General features: G+C 35.5%; 1 protein-coding gene across 1 annotated transcript in view; it reads left to right on the top strand.

The window, feature by feature from the left end:
- Nucleotides 1-19556, top strand: part of Col4a5 (collagen type IV alpha 5 chain) — a 193793-nt gene that overhangs the window by 101961 nt on the left and 72276 nt on the right. The window contains exons 20-28 of the mRNA XM_057759380.1: nt 4478-4651; nt 5080-5163; nt 9800-9892; nt 11384-11454; nt 11724-11915; nt 12784-12952; nt 14265-14357; nt 14451-14555; nt 19430-19527. Of these exons, the coding sequence (XP_057615363.1) occupies nt 4478-4651; nt 5080-5163; nt 9800-9892; nt 11384-11454; nt 11724-11915; nt 12784-12952; nt 14265-14357; nt 14451-14555; nt 19430-19527 (1079 nt within the window). The remainder of the gene's footprint in view (nt 1-4477; nt 4652-5079; nt 5164-9799; nt 9893-11383; nt 11455-11723; nt 11916-12783; nt 12953-14264; nt 14358-14450; nt 14556-19429; nt 19528-19556) is intronic.

The raw sequence follows: 19556 nt of genomic DNA, 5'->3' as shown, positions 1-19556 counted from the left end.
TGAAAAGTAAATCATTAACTCTAACAAATGTTGAAAATCAAACACAAAATAGATGATGCTAAAATAAAATTGAGATAAAATACTTGTATGGTATGCAGAATATGTATATCTGAAGCAAAAGGAGAAAACTTACAAATAAATTGAACAAAGCATATTAATTAAAATTTATTGATAGAAAAAAGAAAGCTGTCTTAATTCTAATGTCAAATCAAAGAAAATTCATTGAAAAATATGCATTAACAACACAGGTATTGTATCTAATAAATAGTGATACAATGATTAAAGTCATGAACCTTTACAATCTAATGAATAGGCTTAAATGATGGTATAAAATTTATAAATTACAGGAGGTAGATTGACAGATCCTTAGTAGATTGAGCAAATTAAAAATAAGGGTATAATTACTTTGATCAACATAATCAAGCTTTATCTATGAGTGAGAAAAAAGAATGTTCTAGAAAGCAAAGAATACATATGCTGTGCAAATTTGCATAGACTATTTATACAAATATATTCTATTTGACTTGAAAACAATCTACAGTATGTATACTTGTGATTCTCTGAAACCACAGTAAAATAGACTGGGGAAATGTCAAATATCCGTATGTTAGTATTTGCATGTTGACATTGTTAAAAATAACTCCAGAGATAAGGCAGACATATATGGCAATGCTAAACCACTAACTGCTATGCCACAATAAAATGTGCTTCACATGAAAACTCAATGACTGCAGCCCAAACAATACACCCATTCTATTATAAGACTACAAATACCAAAAATAAGTGAGAAATGGGATTGTAGCATGACATTATATTCCTTGAACTGAAAAGAAAGGATAAACTTAACTCACATGCTCACACAGGATAAAACAAGCACAAACATATAGAATGGGTAAATTTACCAGGATGAAAAAAATTGTAAAATGAAAACTAAAACAGATACAGGTGAATATGAAAAGTAAAATATATTGAAAAGAATTTGAAACAAGGATAGATTAACAAATATAGTCAAGATAACTCAGAAATGATACAAATAAAATTAGAAGGAAAAAGAATTTTACCATAAGTATTTCTTTTTAGTAATTAAAAAACTATGAATCTCTACTAATAAATTTGACTTTCTAGATGAAATATAAACTTCTTACATAACAAAATCAAATTATTAAAGAAAGTTGTTATGAGAGAGTATGAAGCCTAAGTCAATTACCATAGAACAGAAGTTGTCAACCTGTGGGTCATGACTTTTTGGGGGTCCAATGACCCTTTCACAGGGGTCACATGTCAGATATCTTGTATATCATATATTTACATTATGGTTCATAACAGTAGCAAAATTATAGTTATGATGTAGCAACAAAAATAATTTTATGATTGGGAATCACCACAACATGAGGAACAGTATTAAAGGGTCTCAGCATTAGGAAGGTTGAGAACCACTTCCAGAGAAGACTTTGAAATATTGACACTCTCCATGAATAAGTGTTGATTTACAGGTGTTTTTTATAGTTTTGTGGATGAGTTCTACCAAAATGGCAAAAAAGATAATCCCCATATTTTGAATTATTTCAAAGTATAAACAGAAAATCTAGTAACAGTGATAACAAACCACCAAGGTTATAACCTATAAATAAAAATGGCTCAACCTCATTTATGATGTAGGAAGGTCATCTGTCTATGTGTAACTTTCATTGGTTAATAAAGAAACTGCCTCTTCACTACACATTTATTAACAGAGAAAATATAATAATGCTAAATTAAATAGCCGGGCGGTGGTGGCGTACACCTTTAATCCCAGCACTCGGGAAGTAGACGCAGGCAGATCTCTGTGAGTTCAAGGCAAGCCTGGTCTACAAGAGCTAGTGCCAGGACAGGAACCAAAAACTAGAGAGAAACCCTGTCTCAAAAAATCCAAAAAATAATTAATTAATTAAACTGACCACATATTTCTGTAAATCATTTATGATATTACCACCATTTAATTTTACCCTAAAATGTCACAGCTGTTTCTATGTTATATTGCTGTAACTGACTATATGAACAAATTAAAAGAGAATAGACCAATACATGTGTAGAAATTGACAATAGCAAGAAAGCAATTGAGCCTACCCCAAACAGTATAGGGAAGAGTTCTTTCCAGGCCTTTTAAAAGTACCATTGAATGGGGATGGAGAGATGCTTTAGTAGTTTAGAGAGCTGCTAGCATTTTTAGAGGATTCAAGTTTGGTACCCAGCATCTACTTGGTGACTTATAAAACTGCCTGCAACTTCAGTTTCAGAGAATCCGATTCACTCTGACTACTGAAGGCACTAGCATACACATGGTTGTAGGAGGCTGCTTGTTTGTTCCTGGCTGCCCAGACTCAAAATAATTGGCCAATCACTTAAGCATATTGCTAGCTAGCTCTTATATCTTTGGTTAACCCATTTCTATTAATCTGTATGTCACCACGTGGCTGTGACTTACTGGGTAAAGTTCTGTCTGGCATCCAGCATCTGTCTCCAGTGGGGCTACATGGCTTCTGCCTGACTCCACCCCTCTCTCTTTATATATCTCTTCCATCCTGGCTATAATCTGTTAAGCCATTGGCCAAAAGCAGCTTCTTTATTCATTAACCAATAAAAGCAACACATAAACAGAAGGACTTCCCATATCATTTCCCCTTTTCTGTTTAAATAGGAAGGTTTTAACTTTAACATAGTAAAAATTACATATAACAAGACAGGTATCAAGCAAGAAGTACAGTTCCAGTATTGATATCTACTTTATCTTTTATAATAACTAAGGAAAAGTATAACTAACTATTCTTCAACTCCATCAAAGACTCCAGAAGGATAGAATATTAGCTAAGTAAACAGGAAGTGTGTTGTAAGCAGCTTCCAAAACTCTAGAATTGACAGAAGCATCTCACTGTCTGGACAGTGTAACATTGGGGCACCCATCTTCAGCCTACTGGCCCATTGTGTCCGGCAGACTTTTCCATGAAACTGAAAATTTGAAGATTTGTTCTACCTTGTGATGGCAAAGTCTATTTCCCATATCACATGGTGCACATTAAATAGTCATATTTAATAATGTGAAATTACAAAATATATAGCAAGATACACTTTATGTAAGAGGTCAATATTTTAAAGTTCATTATAGTAGGAAATAACCTTTTTAAGTTCTGTCTCTCAGATTTCAAATTCCAATAGGATTTTAAAGAGATATTTGTAAGTTGATCCTAATAGTAATTATGAGTAAAGTTTTAAGTGTAGAAAGATAATTTTTAAAAATATGTAATTATTTCCTTAGTAGTTTTGAAAACAAAGCATGTTTTCATGTGTTGATGTGCAGAATTAGGCAGTGGAACTGAAAACTTTCCAGAAGTTTTATTTGATCATATTGCAGTACCCCCTCTCTTTTTGCATTTTAATACTTTCATATAGACATATGTATGTCTATATATGAAATATATACATATATATAATATTATGATTTTATCTACAGTTCATTAGCTTCTGTTATCCCCTTCTGTTTTCCATGATATAACACTAAAGGACCCATCTCATAAAAGTATCCATAGCTGCTGTGTATTTGTGATTTGCAATGGCCATGTCATACCAGAATGTTAGTCTTTCGTGGCACACCTCTATATGTTCTAAACTTCCTCTCTACCCTGACATTACCCCCACTTCCCATCCCGATGGAAACATTTCCATGCTTAATAGTCCCTTCACTCCCTCATTACTAATAATTTTCTGGCATTTTAGGGGGTAGAACATCATAGTGTCAAAGAGAGGCTATTAATTTATTAGTAATTTTCAAAAGTCATAAAATTACCATTGCTTGTTTGCTTTTGTCAAGACAGAGTCCCACTATGTAGCCCTGGCTGTCATGGAACTCACTCTGTAGATCAGGCTGGCTTCAAATTCACAGAGATCCATCTGCCTCTGCCATCTGAGTGCTACGATATGGGCCACTATGCCTGGCCATTACTTTAAGTAATCATCATATCTTATACCCAAACTATTTACATGATTTAAAGCACTTCATTCTTGCAAATGCTAATTCTCATAGATAAACTTACTACACAAACCAACTGAACAGACACTAAGTGTGGTACAGAAGGGGTTTAAAGCATAGGGAATAAAAACAAAATAGGGTGCATTGTCTCTTCCATGCAGAATTGAATTTAGCTTTATATTATGTACCATGGAAGCAGAAAGGAGACTAGGTGGAGAAAGAGGATAGGTAAGGGTGGGTAAAGAGAGATGAATAAGGTAGTGTGGAGATGGATATGAGCATATATATGAAAATGCTATAATGCAAGTCATTATTTTGTATATTAAGACTACATTTTAAAAATGGAAACAGAAGGTCCAACTGTTATATTAAAGGCAGATTTTATCATTCCAACTGTCTCCTAGAGAATCAAAATAATTGTCTATATAATATGATCATCTTGGTCACTTTTAATGGGTACATTTTCTTATTTAGGGACAGCAGTCATGGGTCCTCCTGGTCCCCCTGGATATCCTGGAGAAAGAGGCCAAAAAGGTGATGAAGGTCCCCCTGGAATTTGTATTCCTGGATCTCCTGGACTTGATGGACAGCCTGGGGCTCCTGGCCTTCCAGGGCCTCCTGGTCCTCCTGGCCCTCATTTGCCATCCCGTAAGTTGTGATTTCATTCTGATAAATTTGGCTGGTCTTTTGTTTTATTTCATTTGTAAGTGAATCTGACTGAAGTTTGGCATCATTATTTTTTTACATATTTTAAAATTTGATGACTTAAAGTTTTTTCTTCTGTAACATTAATTTTAATTATGTGTCCTAATTCTTTTTTTACATCATTATTTCTATTTCTGATTATCTAAAAAATTATACTGCTATTTTTAGTTTGGGGTTTTGGTTACATACTGGTCTTTAAGCAGTGTTCATTATCAACAATATGTCCCTATATTATTTATTGAGTTGTATTTTTACAGAGAAGTAATTGAAAATATGTTTTTCTAGCCTTTCTGTTGTTTTTATGTACTTTTTTTGCCTAGTCTTCTCAATATTTGACAACAATTATCTTGCTATCTTATCTTTAACCTTAGGTGATGAGATATGTAAAGAAGGCCCTCCAGGTCCCCCAGGATCTCCAGGTGATAAAGGACTCCAAGGAGAGCAAGGAGCGAAAGGTTTGATACCCAAGCATCCCTTCCTTCATTCTTTCAAGTCATTAGCAGAATGCCCTGTATTCTAACTTCAGTCTTAACACAGCCATTCTCAAGCCCACACTCCAAGTATATGCACAGTAGTGTATTCTTCCATAATGTTTTTTTCATATGGCATCTCTTTCTAGATTACAACCTCTAATAACTTGACTCCAACATTGCTTCACTCCTACTTGTTGTAGAGAGTGGGGCCCCTTGTTCTGGCTGCCTGGCTAACTTATACCTGAAATAACCACACAGAAATTGTATTATTAAATTGCTGCCTGGCCCATTATCTCTATCCTCTTATTGGCTAATTCTTACATCTTGATTTAACCCATTTCTAATAATCTGTATCACCACTTGACTGTGGCTTACCAGTGTGAGTCTAACCAGCATCTGTCTTGGGCAAAAGAACCATGGCGTCTGCCTGTCTCTGCTTTCTTCCTCCCAGAATTCTGTTCTGTCTTCCCTGCCTACCTGAGTTCCACCCTATCAACTAGGCCAAGGCAGTTTCTTTAATAACCAATGAAAGCAACACAAATACAGAAGGGTCTCCTACACCACCTACTGAGACCTACCTCAAACTACCCATAACTCAACACGATCAATCGTTGAAATCTAGTCTAATATTAAACTCACCTCCTTTGCTGTTTCCTCACATCAGTGTGTTCCTTTGTAAATGAAGTTATAGCAAGAGTAGTTTCAGATTTCCATTTTCCTGATTCTGTATCTTCCTTTCTCTTTTTAAGCTTTAATATTTATTTACTATCATTTTAAGTCTCTTAATTTGATTCCTTCTTCATTGACAAATTAAAATAATAAAAGAATTTCATGGATCTTTGCTACCACATGCACTTACCCACTTGCATTTGTGCCCATGTCATATACTCTTAACTAATTATAGTTACTGTTATTGCTTAAAGCATGGTAGGACTTATGCCCTCCTCTTTCTCCAAGGGTTTTGATCCAGAAATTCTTCCCTAGTTTTTCCACTTTTACTGCAAGTGGTAAAAAAATTCCCATGTTTCAAGTTTCTAGGAAAGTAAATGTCCATAGTATAGGCCTTGCTCTTCATGAGAAGAACAACAAGCAGATGGAAAAGATGGAGGCTCTGTTTGCATAAAGATACTGGAAAAATCGTCCAGCCGACAGACCTGACAGATGGAAATGTAACCATTTTATATAATGTATAATGTATTTCTGCATAGAAAACTGTGATAATTAGTAGTATCATGCCAATGCCTTGTAAAAGACAGAATTGCCATTGTGCTGAAATAGGATGGGGCTGGTAAATCAGTATGTAAGTGGCTAATAATATTGATGACATAGGGAGAGGTTTTGGTCATTCAAGTTTCTATGGTTGAATAATGACAATGGTTTTCCATGCCATTAGTCAGTTTACTTCCACATGCAAATTATAATATATATATATATATTACTATATTTTTGTTTTGTTTTATAAGAGTGTCTTAAATCTTCACCTATTTATGGTAGACTGAAGTTAGTTATTACTAGTGGTGGTGGGGTTGGAATTATATTCAGGTTTGCATGGGTCTTTTGTAGCATTATTTTTATTTTGCTTAGGAGTGATGCTAATATTTGGATATACCACAGCAGTGGCAGTAAAAAAACACTCAGACTTGCCATGCACTAATTGAATAATTTGAAGGTGCTAATGGTGTCTGTTGATAGAGTTAATTCTATTTGTGCTGTTAACAAATTATGAGGTAGAGCTTTTTGTTGAATTTAATAATATAAGAGATTGAGAAATTTATGAAGGTGAAGAAATTGGTCTTGTAAAGATACAATAATTATGACTGTGTTATAAAGCTTTGGAAGTTGAATAATAGTGTGGATTCTTGTTCTTTACTTGTATCTTTATTATAATTGAAATTACTCAAGTAAATTAAAAAGTACTAAGAATTAAAGACATAGTACAATTTAAAAAGTTGCTTATGTTTTAATTATTTAATTATTCTTTTTTGATTCACTGGGAATTGTCAAGGGATTGCATTTGGATATACTAGATATTTGGGAGAACTGCTTTTTTTCAGCCGGTTAAGCCTAGAAGATTTGAAGCAGTATTTTACTAAATAATTAATTTATTAGTAAATCAATATGCGTTGTAGTTGGAAAAAAATCCAGAAGATCAGAAAAAATATGAGTAGGTGGGGAAAATAAAGTCGTAAGGTTAGAGTCATTATATTGCTTTCATAGGATAAAGTTAAGCCTAAAATCTTGATGGTGAGGCAAATAGTTTAAGGATCGCACATGTAGTTATTAGTGGGGAATTTTTTAAGATAATGTTTGACATCTGAAATCCTGTTTCATTGGCTTAGTTAATAATGGGTGATATTTTCTTAAAATTAATTAATGAAAAGAATCCAGATTTCCCTAAGATGTTGAAAAAGAGAAGTCATGAGCTGCATACAGCTGTTAGGGAAGTGACAATGAAAGTAGTTAGAGGAGCTTAGTTATTAGTATGCCCTCCCTATGTTTGCAAAGTTTATATGCTCTTTAGAGTGGAATCTGATAAGAGTGGTATTCCAGTGAGTGCTGAGCATGCATTTGTTATTGGTAAATTGTATAGCTTTGACAAAGTCTACTATTTTTCATATGTTTTGCTCATCATGGAGGTTATGGTTGACGAATAGTCCAGAGCATCTAAATAACATTTGTACAGATTTTGAGAAAAACTAAGACAAATCCAGCATCCTTGATGCAGTTATACCAAATAGCTTAGAAAGTTATTATAAAACTGTATTAGTGTCTGTTGAGTACATCCTTCCGGTAATGGAAGTCATATATCCCTATTTATGCTATTAGTAGTTGAAATAAGTTGTTCATAATAGCTAGAATGAACATAGCAAGAAATATGAGTAAATTATTTGAAGAATTGGATGATATTTAGATTTGAGTATGTATCATAAGGAGAATTGTTAATTGATCATGTAGCAAGTGGCACTACTATATGATACTCTAATCTCAAAGCTGAGAGTTAAGTATATAGTTGAAATTGTTATACTTAGTAAGTTGGAGATTCTAGTTTTATGATGTAAGTTGATAAATATTGCTTCTGGGGATACAATTACAATAAAACTCACTTAAATGAGTCTTTTTTATCTATAACAGGTAGTAATTATCTTTGTAAATATAGGTGAAGGAAATTATGAGCATAATTAACATAATATAATATTAATTCATTTATTTTATTTGGAGTTGTCTCAATGTTTTGGTTTGGTTCCTAAGACCAATGGATAGTTGTTATCCTTTAAAAGTAAGAAAACCATATTTTTATCTTTGATTGCATAAATTAGCAGTTCATGGACACATTTTTGTAAACTGAAGTATGAGGATTCGGTTATTAGATTCATAATGTGTTTTGTTGAAACTATGTTTGCAATATGGAAAGTATGTAATGAATTTAAGATTAAGGAGTGATAGAACTAATAGGGTCTTATCCAATGATTATTAAAGTATCTTTGTGTAAATGATGAGTTAATACTGTATTTACATATAATTCATTCCTTGTGTATTACTTAATATTTATAAGGTATAGAGTGTGATAATATGTTTGGAAAAATGGTTAGGAATAGCATGTAGGACCATCAGGAGAATTGGGATCTGGGAGGAATTAGGAGAGGGGAAAGTATATGATCCAAATATAGTATATGAAAAATTTAAATAAATAAAAATATGATATGATATGATAGCTAGATTTGTAAGACTGGCTCACATTCTTTGGGATGATATTTAGGGTTGAAAAGTTTTAAATTTTTAAGCAAAATGTGTAGTTTGGCTGTGAATTCACTTGTAATGTGAAAGACCAAACAGTATTTATGATGTAAAGCCATGTTGTATTAATAATTCCAATATAACTTCATATCTACATATTGAGAATAACTACAATATCTAGTGGTGTATGGCTAACAGATGAATGTACAATTTGTTACTTTAAGTATATTCATTGTGGGCAAATGGGGCTTGTTATAATGATGGCTCTTCTGTTTAATACCCACCAGTTTGTCATTTAATGCACAGTGAAAACTACAGTCTAGCATGGCTTCTATAACTTGGTCCCACTTTCTTATTCAGCTTCAACAGTCTGATCTACCTGCTGCTCCTTGTCTGTTCATAGAATATGCTATACATGTTACACAAGTACCATGCTTTTCATTTCGTTTATGTAGTTACCTTTCCATGAGATCTGTCCTGATCTCAGCCTTTCTCCCACTACTTACCTAGCACACTCAGTCACACCTATTTCCCCCTACACACATATTTTCAGACACCTTTAAAAGCTTACTAAATTTAATTTTAAACTATTTAATATGTCATTTAATAATTTATTGCCGTTATTGTTTATTATTCCTTTCCATTGGTAGGAAATTAGTGCCACAGACATGAAATTTTGTCTGCTGTATTTTATCAGTGTGTCCCAAACACTTAAAGCAGTCCTCTATATATCGTAGGCGCTATTTGTCTAAGAACTGGTTTTAGACATAGCCTTCTCCAGACACACAGTTGAGTAGGAATGCTATTCCTTTCAGCAGACTTCTTCAGAAGTTATCTAAAGAAGGTCTAATTGACCCTTCCAGTAATATTTGTTTTTTACCAGGTGACAAAGGTGACACTTGCTTCAACTGTATTGGAACTGGCATTTCAGGGCCTCCAGGCCAACCCGGTTTGCCAGGTCTCCCAGGTCCTCCAGGTAAAATGTTCTTCCTATAGAAATGTTTTGTTGGCTCTTATGACCATGCTAATAGTTTTGTAATGCTGTTAGTTTCCCAGTTTATAGCTAGTCACTCATGTCTACAAATTATTAAATGTGAGTTGCCTCTCTTATGAAACCTTTTTGGTTATAATACCAAATTCTACCAACATTCTCTATTACAATGGTATTATTCAAAGAATTCCATTGTTCCAAAAGTGAAATGACATATAGAGTCAGACTTTTCTTCTTGAAAACTAGGGATACTGTTCATATTGTCTGAATACCAAGTATGGTTTCCAGAGTCAGAGTTATTAGGGATATACCACCTACTGTCATTAAGGAACAAGGTTTCTATTAAAGTTTTGGCAACCAGCTGCCAATATTCTTTGTACATGTAAGGACTCCCTCCTAATTTTGAATAATTTTCCAGAACCACAACTATTCCATTCAATTAACTCTTCACATATGCCAATATTATATATTCCTGAGGTTACACATAATGCCTGAGTCCAGGCTGATAATAGATTCCAGACTACTTACTAGTCTAGTGTGTCTACCAAAGACACAAATTCATTAGGAGTTTGGAAATACTTTTAGCAAGCCTCATAGTTGCCACTAGGAGCTAGTAAGTAATATCGCCTGTACTTCCAATCTAGTTTGTCTTCAATAAGGGGAATAAATAATAATCACACAGAGGGCTTGTTCAAATCCAGCTTTCTGGATTCCATCTCCGTGATCTTATTCAGTAGCTCTGGGTAAAGAAATTCTTAGCAATATTCAAATATTAACTTTGAAACTAATAACCAAGTAATAATGACGCAGAGAGTGCAGAGATTCATCTGTAGAGCCACTGCTTTAGTAACTTCTTTCTAACTTTAGTAACCTCTGGCGCCAAACAGAACTTATAAACCAAATCTTAGGGAATGGCAAACTAAAAAAGGGCTAGCAAGGATGTAGGAAGATTGTATAGCTGAAAATTATGATTATGCAGTCTTTTTATTTTCTTCCTTGGCAATAGGATGGTTATAGGGCCTCTAGCCCCACCTCACAGTGCCTAGTAGCTGTAAACTTTGCGAAGGAATACTCCTGAGGATATAATGCTATATGTGTTGTTAAATATATTTATTTATAAGAAAGTCTGATTTCGGGCTTGAGAGTGACTCAGCAGTAAAGAGCACCCACATGAAGGCTCATTACCATCTGCAGTTCCAGTCCTAGTGATCTGATACCTTCTTCTAGCCTCCATAGGCACCGGGCACTCAGGTGGTGTTCAGACAAATGAACAAAACACTCACACACATAAAGTAAAAGTAAATAAACTTCAAAAAGAAAGTCTGATTTCTTCATATTGAGAAAATGAGAGAAGGACTTAAATGCAGTAGAATAAAGTTCTCAGTTTAGAATCTAATTTTGTAATACACTGGTTTCTATACGAGCATGGTTGGGGTCTTAAGGCTCAGAGCTCACATGATTCTGCGTGTGTTTTAGGATCTCTTGGAGTCCCTGGAGAGAAGGGTGAAAAAGGAAATGCTGGAATGACTGGTCCAAAAGGATTACCAGTAAGCTTTGATTCTATTATGAGCCACAAAAGACTGGAAAGAAGCCATGTGCCCTTTGATTTTTCACTTATGGACACATACACTGAATTTAGTTTGAATGCTAAATTATGGTTTATTTTATTCCTTTCCTTTCCCTATTTTGCCCTCTTTACTTCATGCATACTGAATGTTATTGTGTGGTTTAACGGAGTAAACTGGAGAAAAGAATGTTAGAAAAAAATCTGATTTCCTTTTTTTCTTTCTTCTCCCTCTTTTATCTGTTAACTCAGGGAATACCTGGACTTCCAGGTGCTCCAGGCTTTCCAGGATCTAAAGGTGACCCTGGCGATGTCCTCACTCTTCCGGGAATGAAAGGTGACAAAGGAGACTTGGGTTCCCCTGGAGCTCCAGGGCTTCCTGGTCTACCCGGGACTCCTGGAAAGGATGGATTGCGAGGACTCCCTGGCCCCAAAGGAGAGCCTGTGAGTTGGTCTGAAAGTCTCCTTTTAGGTCAGATTGTCAGTACTATTAGAATGACATTCTGTCTCAGTGGTAGAACTCATACCTGTTTGTGAGACCCTAAATTTAATTCTTGGTAAACTCCTCCCCCCCCCCAAAAAAAAACTCTTGCTAAATTAAAATAAAGACTGGGCCTAGTACTTACATGAGTAGTATACTGATACCTAAAATAATAAAATTTTACATTGAAATGGTATGTTACTAACTAGAGTTTCCTTACTGTTTTCTTTCAGTTTTATAAACAACTTCTTAATTCATTGCTGCATCAATTATTTTTAGTTATGAATGGGTAGGAAATTAAATGCTTAGGAGTCAGTGTGGGATTCACATCTTATTCCAAATATCTCTGGGGGATTTTTTTTTAGACATGAAAAGAAATGTAATATGATTATATATATATATGAATGTTATAGATTTATGTGCCTAGATGGCCAGGTTAAGATACTATAAAGCCAAACACTTAGCATAAATCAACAATCTCATTTTGTATTTAACATACAGTCTAGAATATTTGAATTGGAAATATGTATTATAATAGGATAGATAAATGATAGCTATCTCAACTCATGGTAGATTATAAATTTTTTAGAGCAGAAATTTTGATCTACTTATCTTCTTGGCTTGTACCACCGGAAGATAGAGTTCAGAAATATTTATTGAAGGAGGTAATGAGTAAGTAAGTGATACAATCATAGATCCAATTTAACAATATCACACAGTTATATACCATTTAAGAAGTATTTATACCTGTTTCATGTCCCTGGTTGTATTCTTTCATACTAACCTACATAAAGTTATATCAATGTGTTTCTTAAATATTTCCATTTTCAGGGTGGAATTACTTTTAAGGGTGAAAGAGGTCCTCCTGGAGATCCAGGTTTGCCAGGTCTCCCAGGAAATATGGGACCTATGGGCCCTGTTGGCTTTGGACCCCCAGGCCCTATAGGTGAAAAAGGCATACAAGGTGTGGCAGGAAATCCAGGTCAGCCAGGTTTACCAGGTAAGTTTACTATGATAGTTTGTTTGATTTCAATTTTTGTGCTTAAAGCAGAAATAAAAACATTGACTTCCTCTCAAGAGAAATGTGTTTCTTTGGCTTTTTATATGCTCCTAGCAAGGGAATAGAATGTGTTTGTTTAAAATGGAATTTCTTGTTAAGTTTTTTCAGTCATTTGTTGGTATTTTTATTATATTTTTGTGTATATATTTGTGTGGTTATTTACATGTAACCCATGCACATTACTATTTTTTAGAATTTTTTTTTAAAAAAATCATATTATAATACAGTTATAATAGCCAGATTTTGGTGGCACAAACCTTTAATCCCAGAACTCTGGAGCAGAGGTAGGCAGATCTCTGTGAGTTTGAGGCCATCCTGGTCTACAGAGTGAGTTCCAGAATAGCCAGGACTACACAGAGAAACACTGTCTTGATAAAAGAAAACAAAACAAACAAGTTACACTATAATTATAAGACTATCCTCCTTACCTTTCTTCCCTCCAATTCCAACCCCTCCCATCATGTAACCCCTTGCTCTGTTTCATATTCATGGTCTCTTTTGATTTAAATGCTGTTTTATACACACACACACACACACAACCTGCATAGTCTGTATAATAATGTTACTTGTTTGTATATGTTCTCAGGGTTGAAAACATGCACCTTAATTTTAGAGACAGGGTCTCCCACTGAACCTGGAGTTCATTGATACATCTAGGCAGACTAGCTCCAAGGATCTGCCTGTTTCCATACCCTCAGTATTAGGGTTACAGACATGTACTACTATGGTTATCTTTTTTTCCATGGGTGTTGGGAATGTCAATACAGATTCTTCTTTAGCAGGCACTTTGATGACTGAACCTTCCTCCCAGCCCAATTTATGTTCTGATTATCAAGGGAAGGAGAAGATAGGTGTTCCAGATGAATGGGGGGGGGGGTTGAGTTCCTATGTTTTGGGATTTTGTTGTTGTTGTTCTATCCAAGCCGTCTCCTATTGGACAATGCTGAGCCATACTGGCTGAAAGCAGACCTTCCCTCCTTAGATCACTGGTTCAAATATCCTTCTCTTCATGGGTCCTGAGCATAACCAGAAATGCTACCTTTGTCAGCTGTCTGAATATCCCTTAATCCAGTCAGGCTGCTGACACCTAAAATTAGTTATCAAACATTCTCAATCATTGAAGTACCTAAAACCATGGTTTCTCTTTGAAGTCTTATCTTTCTGTTTGATACCTCCCTAGATTATACAAAATGGGATTGTTTTCTTAGTCAAGTAAATGATTCTACCTCTGAAGTAATTCATCTATTTTCAGGTCCTAAAGGGGATCCAGGCCAGACCATAACCCAGCCAGGGAAGCCTGGCCTGCCAGGTAATCCAGGCAGAGATGGTGAAGTGGGTCTTCCAGGTATGCAAAGAATTGCCTTTATTTCAGAAAATCTTCATCACTTTACTTCTTTTTTTGGATATTTCTCATTCTTACGCTGCTATTTTTATGTAGGTGATCCTGGACTTCCAGGCCAACCAGGCCTGCCAGGAATACCTGGTAGTAAAGGAGAACCAGGTATCCCTGGGATAGGGCTTCTTGGACCTCCAGGTCCCAAAGGTATGTTGAACTAGGTACTGGGCTGTGGAGATTAACCTGTTAATATGATAATACTATTTCATAATATAAAACAAAGTAAATGTAATTCTTTTGCTACATGTTGTAAAGAATGTAAATGAAAAGTCACATTGGGGACTTGAGAAATGGTTCAGAGATTAAGAGTAATGACTGCTTTTCTGGAGGAGTAAGGCTTACTTCTTAGCATCTCCATGCAAGTGCCTAAACAGCCTTAGTTCTAGGTCTAATGGATTCAATGCTTTCCTGTAGTTTCTGAGGGTGCTAGGCGCGCACGTGGTTCATATACATCCATACAGGCCTGTTGGGGTAGGCCTCTTACTTATTTCCCCACTGTCCAGACTCCCACAATAACCACACAGAAACTATTAATTAAATCACTGCTTGGCCTATTAGTTCTAGCTTCTTATTGGCTAGTTCTTACATCTTAATTTAACCCATTTCTATTAATCTGTATATCGCCACATGGCTTTGGCTTACCAGCAAGGTTCTGTCTGGCCTCTTGTCTCTGGCAGGGCTAAATGGGTTTTCATGACTCTGCCTTCCTTCTCTCAGAATTCAGTTTAGTTTTCCCAACCTCTCTTTATTCTGCCTTGCCCAGGCCCAAGATAGTTTCTTTCTTTTTTATATTGATTTTTGTTGAGCTCTACATTTTTTTTTCTGTTCTCCTCCCTTCCCTCCCCTCCCCTTCAACCCTGTCCCAAGGTCCCTATGCTCCCAATTTTCTCAGGAGATCTTTTTTTTTCCCACTTCCCATGTAGATTAGATCTATGTATGTTTCTCTTAGGGTCCTCATTGTTGCCAAGACAGTCTCTTTATTAATCAATGGTAATCACAGCATGCAGAAGGGAATCTCACATCACCTCCCCTTTTTTTTCTAAATGAAAAGAAAGGTTTTAATTTTAACATAGTAAAATTACATATACAAAACAGGTATCAAGCAAGAATTTCAGTTACCATATTTATATCTACTTTCTATTTTATCATAACTAAGGAAAATTATAACTATCTATTCTTCAACTCCATCAAAGATTCCAGAAGGATATAGTATCACCTAAGTGCATTATAAGCGACTTCCAAAACTCTAGAATTGGCAGAGACATCTTACTGTCTGGACCATCACCCAAAGTTCTTCTGTACCATTGGGGAATCTATCTTCAGCCTACTGGATCACAGTATCCAGAAGATTTTTCCATGAAACAGAAAATTTCAAAAACTGTTCTGCCTCTATTGGCAGTTTGTCAGTCAATTTTTTCTGTGTCCTAAATAATGTCTGGCAGATTTTTTCATGAGGCAGAAACCCTGAAGGACTGTCTCATTTTCTATTTGTGACATCAGCAGTCATATTTCTGTGGGTCCTGCATATCCAGTTTATACAGCAAAACATCAAGCTGTCCAGGCAAGAGCAGTTTCTTAACTCCATAAGGAGCCTCTTTGGTGCCCATCTTCCTCTTAAAGTAGATTGGTGCTGCCAGGAGCAGATGTGCCTCATGTTCATGAAATGTCTAAGTGCTTAAAATGTTTTAAATGCCATATTCTGTTAGTCTTTGAGAGATTTAAATATTAACTATCTATCTGAAATATATCTCTGTACATCTGGAAAACCTAACTAACATGACTATAAGCTTGACCATTATAGATGACTATCTATTAACCTGTATTTCTTAATTATCCATTACATTTTTAATGAGATGTACAAGTACAATGTCTTAATCAAGAGCAGAAATATACATACAACAAAATTGACCTTAAATTTGTATCAATAAAGCAAGATCCATACCAATACAAATCTCTGTAGCATATCCCCCTTTAAATGTAAAGAAGCATTTATAAACAATCATTTAGAGAATTTGGTCATAGTTCTCTCCAAACTGCTTCCTGCTTTTTTTGTGTGAAGCATTTTTGGGAGTATTCATGGCGACCTTTAAGGAGGTCTTGGTCCATCAAGCTACATTAGTCTGGAAGAAATCCATAGGTTCTCATCTTCTGTGGAAACAAAAGAAGAACCTCTTTTCCAAAGTAGCATATTCTTAGACGCATATTCTGAAATCAAGATACCTTTAAAATACATTTTCTGGTTTAGATTAGCAGCCCATACAGTGAAATGTCTCTCTGTACTTAGCTCCTTCACAGTCAAAAAAATAAAAAAATAACACAATAATATACATAATCAAGACTCTGTGTATTTTTCTTCTTTGCATGGCTCATTTTTCTTACACTATAACTTTTTCTACAAGTTTAATATTTATTATCTTTACTCCTTTAATCTATGACTTTCTATACTCTTTTATATTACATTTACTGTCTTTCTATGTTTTTTCTTCTCTCTTCTAAGTACATTTTTTAAACACACTGTGTCTAATTTAGAGGTCTTTTATGTGTGAATCTGTCCTACTGTGTATCTGAAATTCTTTTCTGACCAGAAGCACCCTTTTTAAAAAAAATGCTAAGTAAGCATAGCTAGGACCAACACAGCCCTGCCTGCTTGCTCTGCCCAGTCCAATATGGCAGAGACATGTTCACTGCCTTTGAGAGCCATTTTCTCTGTCCCAGATTTAGGGTCTGGTCACAGCAGGTCTGTGTTGCCCTTAAACAAGTTGTAGCAGTCTGCTTACAAAGCCTATTTAAATGCTCCATAGCCAGACCTCCCAAAAGAGTCAGAGTCATTCGTGCTGGTGAACCAGGAAGCAGCTGTTTTGAAACTGCACTTTTTTTCTGTCCTGGAACTAGCTCTTGTAGACCAGGCTGGCCTTGAACTCACAGAGATCTGCCTGCCTCTCCCTCCCGAGTGCTGGGATTAAAGGCATGCGCCACCACTGCCCGGCTAGGAAGACCTCTCTCTCTCTCTTTTTTTTTTTATTCTTTTTTAATTAATATTTCCACCTGCTCCCCGTTTCCCATTTCCCTCCCCTCCTCCCAAATATTGCCCCCTCCCCCCACTCCCCTCCCCCTATCCCCACTCCTCTTAGGAAGACCTACTTAAAGGAGCTGCAGCATGCTGCCAGCAAAATAAAGCCCATCAGGAAAAAATGTGGCTAAACTTTGTTTTTTAGTGTCTAGAATTTCTTTCCAAGCCCTCTCAGGATTTATGTGGATTTAGCTAGTACACATTGGGGCGCCAATTTGTAGTAGGAGGCTGCTTGTTTGTTCCCAGCTGCCCAAACCACAAAATAATCACTCAGAGACTATATTATTTAAACCACTGCTTGGCCAATAACTTAAGTGTGTTGCTAGCTAGCTCTTATACCTTTAGTTAACCTATTTTTATTATTTTATATTTTACCATGAGTTTCATGGCCTACCAGCAAGGTTCCAGCTGACAGCTTGTGTCTTTCTCCTCTGGCAGCTCCATGGGTATCTCCTGACTCTGCCTACTCTCTATATATGTATCTCTTCCAGCCTGGCTATATTCGATTAAGCCATTGGCCAAGAGTAGCTTCTTTATTCATTAACCAATAAAAGCAACACATATTCGGAAAAGACTTCCCATACCATTTTCCCCTTTCTGTTTAAATAAAAAGAAAAGTTTTAACTTTAACATAGTAAAATTATATATGCAAAACAGGTGTCAAGCAAGAATTACAGTTATAATATTTATATCTACTTTATATTTTATCATAACTAAGGAAAAATATAACTATCTATCTATTCTTCAATTTTATCAAAGACTCCAGAAGGATATAATATTACCTAAGTAAACAGGAAGTGCATTGTAAGCAACTTCCAAAACTCTATAATTGACAAAGACATCTTGCTGCCTGGACAGTCACAAGCCAAACACCCATACACATGAAATTAAAATAATAAGAAAAATAAAATATTAAAAAAGAAAGTCACTACATGCACCATAATTTTGGAGGCAAGGTCTTTCTTTGAACCTGGAGTTCATTTTCTAAAATAATCTAGTGTCAAAACTATCTACAGTGCTTAGTCTTACTGAAATTTGATATGCCATATTTTAATGATACTCATAGGAGACCTACCCTTTCCTGGATGGAGATGGAAGAGGAGTGGATTGGGGGAAGGGAGGAGGAATAGGAAAGTGGGACTGGGAGAGGTGAATTGGGGGAGACTACAGCTGGGATGTAAAATAAATAGATAAATAAGAAACTATCTGCATTTCAGAGATGCAGAAATTATTCTTGTGCTAAAGAACATCACAGAAATTCTTGCATTTTGTGTTCATTGTATTCTCTGAGCTTAGAATAGTTCCTGGGAATATAGCAAGCACTAAATAGACATGTAATGAATTAATAGATTGTGTTAATCAAAAAACAGATTCACTGTACACATACACATTATTTTATCCCAAGTTAAATATTCCCTTGATTTATCAAAATTTTGGGGTTTATTTTCTACAGTTCTGCTTTATTATTCTCATGAGTAGCAACACGGCCCCTTTTGTAATGACAATTCTCACTTCTACCAAATACTTTTATTAAAATGTCAGATCTGATTCTATGTGTCAGTTCTTATGTAACACATGAGTTGCATTTAGCTCATCTGTAAAGGTCCATGATAGGCATTCTGCCACTCTTCCTCTTGATGTAAGCAGAAGGGAAGTTCTGTATTTTTATGTGGCATTCATTCACTATATTTAGTTCTGACTTATTCTATATTCTTTAGGAGAATGTATCTTCTTATACACCCATTACTCTGTGGAAATGAAAGACTAAAGTGGGTGAGAGAGAATCACAAATGTCTATCTATTAGGCCTGGTTCTGAGTAGACATACAGAATGTCCATGTACTTTTAATGAGTTGTTGTGTAAAGCATGATTAGGGAGATGAGAACGTAACTATCTTTTTTAAAGTTTATTTTTCCTGTGAATTTGAAAAAAAAGTCTTGCTATTTTGCAGGTTTCCCAGGAATTCCGGGACCTCCAGGAGCACCTGGAACACCTGGAAGAATAGGTCCAGATGGCCCACCTGGGTCACCAGGCTTTCCAGGACCAAAGGTCTGGAAGTTTATTTTTAAAGTTTTATT

Source organism: Chionomys nivalis, chromosome X (genome assembly GCF_950005125.1).
Source record: "Chionomys nivalis chromosome X, mChiNiv1.1, whole genome shotgun sequence".
Lineage (NCBI taxonomy): Eukaryota > Metazoa > Chordata > Mammalia > Rodentia > Cricetidae > Chionomys > Chionomys nivalis.
The sequence above is the reverse complement of the archived record's forward strand: the minus strand, read 5'-3'. Positions and strand labels throughout refer to the sequence as shown.